General features: G+C 34.2%; 1 protein-coding gene across 1 annotated transcript; it reads left to right on the forward strand.

Annotated features, from left to right (window-relative positions):
* Positions 1-670: 670 nt before the first annotated feature.
* camk2n1b (calcium/calmodulin-dependent protein kinase II inhibitor 1b) lies at positions 671-3,894 on the forward strand. The gene is made up of 2 exons (XM_051095744.1): positions 671-1,169; positions 2,811-3,894. The coding sequence occupies exons 1-2, from the start codon at positions 1,001-1,003 to the stop codon at positions 2,879-2,881; spliced, it is 240 nt and encodes a 79-aa protein (XP_050951701.1). The 5' UTR covers positions 671-1,000; the 3' UTR covers positions 2,882-3,894.
* The last annotated feature ends 8,281 nt before the right edge of the window (positions 3,895-12,175 follow it).

Here is a 12,175-nt window from a genome sequence, read left to right on the forward strand (position 1 = left end):
CTTGTGGGCTATTTTTAAATGTATTTTATGTGAAATATTTTATTCAGGTCAGTACTAAGTAAAAAAAAAATAGCATGCATTTTGTATGATCCCTCTTATTTTGGTAAAATAATGAACATTTTGCAGATTCTGCAAGGTGTGTGTAAACTTTTGGCTTAACTGAGTTTTGCTCAAAGGCACAATAATGATTAGATTATGATGAAAACATCCTGAAACTTTACTCAACCTCAGGCCATCCAAGATGTAGAGTTTATTTTTTCATTCTTCACAGATCTGGAGACATTTAGCATTACATCACTTGCTCACCAATGGATTTGTCACTTGTGGATTACTGCGATGTTTTTATCAGCTGTTTGGACTCTCATTCTGACGGCACCCATTCACTGCAGAGGATCCATTGGTGAGCAAGTGATGCAATGCTAAACTTCTCCAAACCTACAAATCTACATATTGGATGGTCCTGAGAATAAGCATAAAATGAGAATTTTAATGATGATACAGCATGAATTAACCTTACATGTATTCAAACCCACATCTTTCACCACTAAACCACAGTCCTAATGTGCATAGACACAAGCTTCTGTGTGGCAGTGATGGCAAATCACGAATCAACCCTAGTGGGATTCAAACCCACATACTTTGACCACTACACCACAGCACCCAAGTGCTGCAGGCAGCAGTGTGAGCTGGAGGGAGGGGGACGGAGCTTGTGCATGCAGCACCAGGCAGCACCGAGTCTGAGTGACGTCTCTCTGCTCTCTGAGGATCCGCGTGTGTGTTTTTGCATCGCGCTCCTGTTTTGCATCTACATCAGTTTTTCCGAACGACTCCTGCTCGTCGCCTGTAAGAAAATACAGGGAAAAGTGAAAGCGACTCCTGTAGTATGAAGGTAAAAAACAGCTGCATCTGATCGTGACAGTTGAGATTTCGCTCGCCGTTCGACTACAGAGCCCCATCGATTCTTCCCGTTATCTCGTAATCGATTATCGTGACCGGGACCATGTCAGAAGTGCTGCCTTACGAAGAAAACATCACTCATTATGGCGATGATGGAGATGAGGAGCAGATTTCCCTCACCTGTCGCCTGCAGAACAACAGCAGTAACTTCTTCAGTTCGACGCAGAACAAACGAGCTCCGAAACTCGGGCAGATCGGACGCAGTAAGAGAGGTGAGGGAAACCACTTATTTACGTTGTTTCGTATGTCAAAGACGACTAAAAGTACGTTTACTAGTCTTAAAATATATATTAATGTTGTGGTGTTCGATAAAGTAAAAAAAAAAACACCTAATTAATGAGGCGAAGTGATGCTTCGTTTAAACTATTAGCTAATATGCAAATTTATGGCATCACGTGATGATGTCAGCGTGATGCGTTTGCATTTCCTTGTCTGCTTCTGAGTTCATAATGAGTTTTCATCTAATGGTAAAGTGTTTTGTTGTCTTGTTAAAATATGGCTAATTGACTAATAGAAACTGTTTTCATTTTAACACGTAAAAGTACAGACATATATAGCGTAATAAATAAGTAAAGTGTACATTTTAGGTGCTGCAACAGTAATTTCGACAACAGAAGGATGTCAAAGAAATGTCAAAAAAAGAACAAAAAATACAGAATAAAGCAGTTTTTTCAAAGTTTTTAATAGATCATTTGATACCTTTGTGAAAGGGACTGAAATGTAAGTCATCATTCACTGATAATGTTTTATATATATATATATATATATATATATATAATTTATTGTATTTTATTTTATTTCCTTTTTTAAATTTTATTTTACTTTTATTTAAAAAAAAATGGCATAAAGATTTTTTTAGATATTTAATTTTATTTCTTGTTTTATTTCCTATTTTTAAATTTTATTTTATTTTTATAAAAACTGCATAAAGATTTTTGTAGATATTTCCTTTTATTTTATTTTGTTTTATTTCCTTTTTTAAATTTTATTTTACTTTTATAAAAAAAACTGCATAAATAATTTTTAAATATTCCTTTTATTTATTTTATTTTTACAAAAATCATTTTGTTTTTATAAAAACTGCATTTTTTTAGATATTTTCTTTTCTTTTATTTCTTATTTTATTTCATTTTTTTACTTAAAAACTGCATAAAGAATTTTTTTTAGATTTTTATAGAAAAGATTTTAATAGATATTCCTTTTATTTCATTTCTTATTTTATTTCATTTTTTAAATTTTATTTTACTTTTATCAAAACTGCATAAATATATATATATTTTTAATTTCCTTTTATTTTATTGTTTTCCCTTTTGCATTTGTAAAAACTGCATAAACCATTTTTCTTATTTTATTTAATTTTTTTAAAATGTTATTTTACTTTTATAAAAACTGCATTTTTTTTAGATATTTCCTTTTATTTTCATACCTTTTTTAAATTTTATTTTACTTTTATCTTGTTTTTATTCCACAGTTAACTAACAATCAATCAGTCAGTCAATAAATAAATAAATAAATAACAAAACCGTGTAACTTTTTGTAGTTTAGTTAAAGGTTTTTAAAATGTTAAAGGTAGAAATAAAAAAAAATAATTTCAGTCTATCCAGTATTATCAGGTCATACCAAACAACATACTGAATAACTAGATTAGACAATTTTTATTTAAAATAAATGACTTAGAGCATGTCATTCTGTTTTATTTACATTAGTCGATTTTAATCATTATTTATAAATTTTTTTTTATTTATTTTTTGCAGTCTGCAAAGCCTGACTGTCTAATTCTTGTCCTAAAGTCTTGTCATTTCTTCAAGGGCATCACATTTGACCCATTTTGCCTCTTGTGATTTCTCTTTCAGTTGTCATCGAAGACGACAGAATTGACGAAGTCCTGAACAACACGGCAGAGAAGTCATCGGCGGGAGTGTAACGCACGAGGACGTTGTTAAAGCGGCAGGAAATCGTGGGTTACATGCATTCTGCGTCGAAAGCACTTTGCAGTCCCTCTTAGTATGGGTTGAATTACACGGTGCGGCAGCAGGCGAGAGGAACGTCCCTGCTGCGGGCATCCAAATGGAGGAAGCGGGGGTCTGTCTGCTTTCTCTCTTTAAGGGCATGTTTCATATCCCTTCTTATAAAGTGACATCCTACACTGGACAAACAAGTCCTATGTTGTTTAATACATGTGGAGTTGGTCTGTAGTGGTCCAGATTCAGTTTATATTGTGAGAGGAATGCATTGATATCACAAGCACAAAACTTTCGTTCTTTATTTTGCCGTGAGACTGAGCACTTGGTTTCTCCGTATCTTTTCGTGCACAATGAAAGTGTTTTTCACTTTAAATATCCTATTTATGATCTCCTGGATACGTTTTTTGTTCTTCTGCAGAGATGACAAACTGAGCAAATGTTTTTTATAGGACGAGAGAGGAAAGACTACTTTTTTTAAATCGATTTTTTCATGTTGCGTATTGTAATTTTTTGATGTGGCTGCAAACTGCCTGCTTAGCCTGAGTTCAAAAGCTTATTTTTATATCAAAGAGCTATTTCTGAAAAAGAAAAAAACGCTTATTTGAGTCATAGTCGTAGCACTTTCAAACGTGGTTGTCACAACTCTCAGCTAAATGGATTTTGATCACTTCTGTGCCAAATTTTGCAAAATATGCCAGTCGACTTGTGTTTCAGTTCACCCGAGTAATGTGAAGTTTTCCGGGCCTGCCTCTCATATATGTTTCAGGGCTTTTTTTAACTGCTCTTTTTGCATGAGACGGGCACAAGTGCTCCTTCTGTGGCAGTGATTTACTAATATATTTCCGGTCATGTTACTCTGAATGACAAACCTCAGACTCTTGAATATCGTGTATGTTGCACTTCTCTATACTGTTAAACAGGGCTATATTTGCAATGAAATGTATGACCAATAAAATGTGATTATATAACAGAACTCCACCACCCTGACTGTACACTATGTGAAATTTCTTCCCTTTGTTGAAGACAAAGCTTCGGCCTTGATTTTCTTTTTTTAGCGTTTATAAGGTGGAGCTTTTCTAAAACAGTCTGAGTTGTCAGGTCAATAACAAGAAATACATATTAGTCATTTAACCAAAAGCATGTGCCTCAGTCTTTCTCTTAAAAGGTATATTCAATCCAAGTTCATAAATAAATCAGTGTAAAATTGTTTGACAGAAAATACATTTTGACCCTAAAATGGTAAATAAAAGGATATCATTGCACTGAAATAGATGCTAAAATACCCAGTTTCTAAATATAACCTTGAGATTTAAACATACAGTTGAGGTCAAAAGTTTAAATACACCTTTCAGAATCTGCAAAATCTTAAATGTTTTACCAAAATAAGAGGGATCATACTAAATGCATGTTATTTTTTATTTAGTACTGACCTGAATAAGATATTTCACATAAAAGACATTTACATATAGTCCAGAAGAGAAAATAATAGTTGAATTTATAAAAATGACCCTGTTCAAAAGTTTACATACACTTGATTCTTAATACTGTGTAGTTACCTGAATGATCCACAGCTGCTTTTATAGTGATAGTTGTTCATGAGTCCCTTGTTTGTCCTGAACAGTTAAACTGCCTGCTGTTCTTCAGAAAAATCCTTCAGGTCCCACAAATTCTTTGGTTTTTCAGCATTTTTATGTATTTGAACCCATTCCAACAATGATTGTATGATTTTGAGATCCATCTTTTCACACTGAGGACGACTGAGGGACTCATATGCAACTATTACAGAAGGTTCAAACACTCACTGATGCTTCAGAAGGAAACACCCGGGGGGTGAAAACTTTTTGAATTTGAAGATCAGGGTAAGTTTAACTTACTTTGTCTTCTGGGAGACATGTAAGTATCTTCTGTAGCTTCTGAAGGGCAGTACTAAATTAAAAAAGTATGATATTTAGGCAAAATAAGAAAATTGTACACATCTTCATTCTGTTCAAAAGTTTACACCCTTGGCTTTTAATGCATTGTGTTTCCTTCTGAAGCATCAGTGATCAGTGACCATAAAAAGCAAGTAAACCTGGTAACATGGTAAAAAAATGAACGGAATAAGCTCCACCTACAGGAATTACACTGCTAATTCATAACCAGAAGTTCATCTGGCTGAAACAATAGTCAGAATGCTTAAAAGATGATGCTGACAGCTCAAAATAAAAAGATTTTTTTTCTTTTTCAGAAGAATTAATATGTGCTATTATTCAAAAGTTTAAGGTCAAAGATTAAAAAAAATCTTGCTTTTATTCAGCAAGGATGCACTGATACATCAAAAGTAAAAGTAAAGGCTGTTACAAAAGATTTCTATTTCATACAACACTGTTCCTTTGAACTTTTTATTCATCAAATAACTCTGAAACAAAAATTTATTAAGGTTTTCACAAAAACATTAAGTTGCAAAACCATTCTCACCATTGATAAGGGCTGGGTAAAAAATATCGATTCTCATTTTTACAAAACGATATCGAGTTTTCCCTTACAAAAATTAACCATGGTTTTACTACAAAAAAAAAAAAACCTTGGTTACTATCGTTAAACCACACTAACCACAAATTAACCATGGCCTTGCTAACCATAGTTAAAATTTGTAGTAAAACTATGGCTATACCAATGGTAATCACTGCACCAAAAAACCATGGTTACTACACTTTTACTATAATGAAAACATGGTTAATTTTCGTAAGGGTTACATTCCAAGAATCCATTAGCCTAGCCTGTTTCAGTTAATTTGTGATTACAAACAAGACAAAACTATAATGCTATAAGAAACAGAAAAGATTAATTCATTGTTTACTTGGGTCTTACCTTAGCTCACCTCACCTCTTATCTGTCGTTTGTTCATCACGTGACAGCCCCATAAGCTCATCCAATGCAGTGTGAGCCGGAAAAAAAGAATTGATTAGTTCATCTCGAGTCTTCGGGTTTGAGTCAGAAAACCCGAAGACTCGAAACAGGTGAACTAATTCCAATCCAGAACCTAATAGGATGTTGCGCATGTGCGACTGAACGAATCACTCTCCGAGACGACTCGTTCTTCCCGAGTCACATTAAAGATTCATTCAAAATAAACAAAACAAACAAGAATGACCCATCACTAATTCGTAGCATTGTGAACGCGCATTTCAGAGCCTGTGCTACACAAGTTTTTGTGCTTAAAACGTAAACAAATTTTTATTTAAAAAAAAAATGACAGATCGTTTCGCTGGATAAGACCCTTCTGAAATGCTTTCCTCAAAAAACATAATTTCTGTACGACTGAAGACAGAAAGACATGAACATCTTGGATGACAAGGGTAAATTATTTGTAAACTGTTGTTCTGGAAGTGGACTTCTCCTTTAATCTCTCCTTTAACCTGTAAAAATGGGTGCAACCACTTGAAGATTTTATGGGTCTGGCTTCTGCTTCCAACTATTTTTAGCTGTACAAAACACCTCTTTTTGCTATTTGGCGTTTTACCATGTTATTTTAATGTATTATCTTAATTATGAACACACCGGTTTGTTGTCCAAACACTTTTACCATTTACTGCACATTGTTATTCTTCTCATTATTTCCCAATAGCTCATAATGAACCAGAAGTCTCACCCATAGGCTTACTTCCGTTGAAGAAAAAAGTGGATAGATTTTTAAATGTTTCTGTTAGCAACATATTTGCCATTCAGATTATTTTTCTCAGAACTGAGTTTGTTGATCGACTAAGTCCGAATGCTGCTGAAAGCAACCTGGTCATGTGAATAGAAAGTGTGCAAGTTCTTCCCTACCAGCTCATTAGAACCCCCGGATGAGCAGGTAATCAGGTGAGAAAAACGTCACAACAGTTCATTTTCTCTTTACGCTTAAAAGCTTCAATGGCACCATTTGGACAACATGAGAACTGGATTTACTTACTCAATTACAACATTTTCACCCTATTTTCTCAAAGGAAATGAAGCAGAGCTGCTCAAACGAGCAGTTTATCTGGAAAACATGAGGGAAACAGCAAAGAAATCTATGAAGAAAGTAAAGCACTCAGTGTCTTTGTGTTGCTTTGAAAGGCTGTGCAGTTTCTGCTCTCTCTCCCACATTATGAACTCTCTTTACAGTCAGAAGTGAGATGAATGCACTTAGAAAGCCCTAGAATGACTTTACAAACTGAGTTCAGTTTTTTTTTTAACTTTCATTTTTATTTTAAACTGCTGAGTGCAGGAGAGGCAAGAATGTGATGTTCCTTCTCTGAACATGCCCTCATAACACTTACACCACATTAGGCTACTGAAATGATTTACTTTTCATTTTGGTTAGTCAGAGAAAATGAAAATCAGAGAGACAGTATGATACTTCCATCTGTAAATACACTGTTGTTGTGTGTATTACTACAATTTCTTATATTGGGGGGAAACGTGTAATTTTATTGTAAAATACATTTTTGGAAATAAAAATAGGATTCTCTCTATTTATCTTTATTTATAAAATATTAAAATTATGCAAATTAAGTACACATTGTTAAAAGGATGTATCTGCTCATAATTTACAATAACAAAAGTGTCTGTAGGACTATTATGTTTAAATTATGGTTTATATTTTCAAGCACAACAAAGATTTAAATGAATTTTTTTTTTCTTAAAGGGAACTTAAAAATAATTAAATATTTTTAAATTAATTTTAAAAATTATAATATTTTTTTCTCTTAAATATTAAAAATATGTACTATTTTTTAAAGATATGTTATTTTATTTTTATTTATGTGACTAGTGTCACCAAAAGGAACTGCAAAAAATATTATTAATTTTTATTAACCAAAGGAACTGCAAAATACTATAAATGTTTCTTAAATATTGAAAATATGTACTATTTTTTTAACAATATATTGTTATTTTATATAAGTTACTTTTATTTATGTGTGACTAGTGTCACCAAAAGGAACTGCAAAAATAGTATTAATTTTTATTAAATATTGAAAATATGTACTTTTTAAATATGTAATTATTTTATATATGTTATTTTTATTTATGTGTAGTGTACACCAAAAGGAACTGCAAAGATAGTCTAAATTTTTATTAAATATTACAAATATTTAATATTTTAAGATACATTAATTATTTTGTTATTTTTATTTAGGTGCGACTAGTGTACACCAAAAGGAACTGCAAAAATGTTATTTTTTTAAATACTAAAATATGCACTGTTCTTCTAGATATGTTTTTATTTTGTATATATTATATTTATTTATGTGTGACTAGAGTCAGCAAAAGGAACTGCAAAAATATTTTTTATTAAATATTAAAAATATTTACTATTCTTTAATATGTTATTATTTTACATATTTTATTTGTATTAATATCTGTCTATAGTTAAAAATAATGTGTACTTTAATATTTTGATTAATTGATAATTCAGCTTATTATTATATTGTTATTGTTATTAGCAGCAGCATTTTTATTAGGATGTTTTATCTGGATATTTTCAAATACAATAAAGCTATAAAGGAGACTAGTGTCACCAAAATGAACTGCAAAAATTGTCATTTTTATTAAATATTAAAAATATTTACTATTTTTAAGGTGTCATTATTTAATATGTTACTTTTATTCATGTGCAACTAGTGTTACCAAAAAGAACAGCAAAAAATATTAATCATTTGTATTCAATATTTAAAATATTTACAAATTTTATAGATATGTTATTATTTTATATGTTATTTTTATATCTATCCATGGTTAAAAATATAATGTATCATTTATATGGATGCATTAAACTGATGTATACTAATAATGTATACTAATATTCTGACTAATGACTAATTCAGCTTACTACTACTAAATCATTTTTAAAAATCATTTCAAAATCAATTTCTGGGGTGTCATTGTCAACAAAACACAATTAAAACGTCTTTAAACACTTATAATAATGCAGTGCATCTCACAGCCCTCCTGATGAACTACAGAAAATGAACATTGTAGGACAAACACATGAAAACAAAAGTGTTATTGTGTGTTGGCATGTCATTAGAGCTCCAGGAGGAGATGATGCGGAGCTGCGCGTGAACGGCGTGTGTGGCGCGCGGCCGGGCATCCGCTTCTTCTGCTTTATTTTGTCCACTCCGTAGACACAGAAGTGCTATCGGTACAGTTTGCTGCCATGGCAACAGATGCGCTCGGTGTTGTCTTGGAGCAGCGATGTGAGCAAAAGCCCCAATTGGCGCCCTTTCTCTATGCAAATAATACAGCTTTGCATCAAAGCCATGTGTTTTATTATTCCACACTTAAGCTGGCAGCCGTCTCGTGAGCGTCAGCTCTGAATGATACCGCTCTCGAGAACCACGTGGTTCGGATGGAATCTTTTGTTGTTGTGTTTTGCGAACTGCGTGTCACTATTCGATAAAGGACAACAGAATGCATCTTCAACGTACACCAAAAACGGAAAAGCACTTACCTTTATGTTGTTCGAAACCTGTTTGAATTGTATTCTTTTCCATATAATAAGAATTAAGCTCCAATGGAAATAGTACATCAGAAAATACTCATACCTAGTTCATATGGCAGTCTTCTGAAGCAATGTGACTTTTTGTAATTATCTTATGTCAAAAACAACAACAAAAAAACTACAACACATTTTACATTATTGGCGCGCTTTGAGTTTTCATACCACGTGACTTCTCACGTTCAACGCCTTACGTGAATCACGTGATTTCTTTAGTATTTGGTCCAAGATGAGCGATTCACAAAGCGTTTTTCTTATTTTAATACATTATGTATTTTTTAAATATTGTAATTTATATATGAAGTTCACATCCCTGGTGAAAAAAACAGTATGTGCTGGTAGGTATGTTTTGATGCTGGTTTAAGCTGGTCCTTGGCTGGTTTAAGCTGGTCCTTTGCTGGTTTATGCTGGTCATGTTGCTGGTCAAAGCTTAAACCAGCATCAAAACATACCTAACCAGCATCCCAGCATCAAAACATACCTACCAGCATATGCTGGTTTATTCACCAGGGATGAACAGTGTCTATAACAGGGGTCACCAGACCTGGTCCTGGAGGGCCGGTGTCCCTGCAGAGTTTCCTGGAGAGAAAAACAGCATATGCTGGTAGGTATGTTTTGATGCTGGTTTATGCTGGTCCTTTGCTGGTGCAGCATAAACCAGCAAAGGACCAGCTTAAACCAGCACCAAAACATACCTATCCAGCATCCCAGCATCAAAACATGCCTACCAGCATATGCTGTTTTTTTCACCAGGGTTTAGCTCCAACCCTAAGCAAACACACCTGTACCAGCTAATTAAGGTCTTACTAGGTATACTTGAAACTTCCAGGCAGGTGTGTTGAGGAAAGCTGGAGGTAAACTCTGCAGGACACCGGCCCTCCAGGAAGTTTGGTGACCCCTGGTCTATAACTAACAGTTGAAGGAACTGACCATTAAAACCATAGACTGTAAAAAACATGGACGTAGTGTCTGTGACGTCACTCGTAGGTTTCTGAAGAGCATTTTTGAAGCCTAAAGTGGGCGGAGCCGACCGCCGCCATCTTGGCAGCATGTCACTGTGCGTAACTCCTGGATAATTGAAAATGGGCAAAAAGGCGGGAAGTGGGTGAAGCTGAGGTGTCTGGTTGCTAAAACCACGCCCGCCTAACTCGACAGTAGTGCTGCCGTGAGAAAAGCCAAGGAGAAACCAAGGCAGAACACAGTACATCAGTTACCGCTCTTTGACTTTGTTTTGGAATGCTCAAAAAAAAGACCCTTTTTTCTCAGCTGGGATCGTTTACAACCGCATTTGGGATCGTTTGAAGCTGCATTTAAACTGCATTTTGGAAGTTCAAACTCAGGGCACCATAGCAGTCCATTATATGGAGAAAAATCCTGAAACGTTTTCCTCAAAAAACACAATTTCTTTACGACTGAAGAAAGACATGAACATCTTGGATGACAAGGGGTGAGTACATTATCTGTAAACTGTTGTTCTGGAAGTGGACTTCTCTTTTAACTACTGTATCGCTATCAGATTACTAATATAAAGGTTAAATACTGTGTGACATTTTGACCACTAGATGGCCACAGTCCACACTATGTTGAAAAAACATCTTTTACAATAGTGTTTTGTATCAAATGCTATCAGTCATTTTTTGTAGTTTGCATGACTTTGTAGTCCATCTGGAAGTACGATTTTCTGTGAATGTCAACTTAAAGCATGACCTAGGAAGACTTGGAATATAGTGTACAATTCATATGGACTATTTTTATGGTGCTTTTAAGCTATAGACCTACCTTTTATCATTATTATTTCAGATTTTGGCGACATAATCCTCATTCATTTTCATTTAATGAAAAAGAATGGCCTGGATGAAAAATTCACCTTCTTCCGAAGAAAGAAATTCATGGGTTTAACAACATGAGGGTAAGTACATTGTTCCTTACAACTTAAAAGGGTCATACATGTACATTTTTTGCTCCCTAGTGTCTTGCTGTTTATTAACTACCATATATCTTTCGCTATCAGATTGCAAGGCATCATGCCACTAATTAAAGTAAAAGACTGATTTCGCTTCGGGACCATGTTTATCTGAAAGTTCCACAATGGTTGCTATGGAAATGTGTGCCGAGAAGGGAAGTTGTCCTAGTTAGCACACCGCTTGTGTTGGCAGTGATCCGTAGGAGGCTTGAGAACGATGCTCCTGTCTTATCATTAATTCTCCTTGATGCATTTCCAACAACAGCGCAGGTCATCGCACAATGACTAGAGTGCTATTGTGATCAAAATCATCCTATTCCCATTTGCTTCTGAGAGGGTTGTACAGTTAAATGCTCTCCACCCACTCTAGATTGTTCGCTCACCTCTGTGCTTCTTTTAAAATGGTAGAAATGTCAATGATCTAGTAGTAATGTCAGATATTTGCAAATAAGCCAGTTTGATCTAACTAGGCTCAAACATGACAGCAAACCGCAGGAGACCGTGTGCTTGCTTACAGCATCTTGACATGGCAAAACTGGCTGAAAATAATAAGAAAACCATCTCAGGGTTGGCATCTTCAGCAGTATACTTTAGAAAACAGATAATACTCTAATTAGAGATGAGCTGAAAAGCAGTTTCTCTGAATCCTGTGGTGCAATAAAGCAAAAACGACCATTCTGTATTGTGCTAGTATTGTACACTATTAGATTTCATGCATCATTGCTTTATGACAATAAAACTGAATGTGGATTGATTTCCACCTTAAATGTAGCATCACATTTAATT

Source organism: Labeo rohita, chromosome 23 (genome assembly GCF_022985175.1).
Source record: "Labeo rohita strain BAU-BD-2019 chromosome 23, IGBB_LRoh.1.0, whole genome shotgun sequence".
NCBI classification, from domain to species: Eukaryota; Metazoa; Chordata; class Actinopteri; order Cypriniformes; family Cyprinidae; genus Labeo; species Labeo rohita.

Coding starts and splice junctions, on each gene's coding strand:
- camk2n1b (XM_051095744.1), top strand. CDS start 1,001: ATGTCAGAAGTGCTGCCTTACGAAGAAAACATCACTCATTATGGCGAT. Junction 1,170..2,810: donor GATCGGACGCAGTAAGAGAG/GTGAGGGAAACC, acceptor TTTCTCTTTCAG/TTGTCATCGAAGACGACAGA.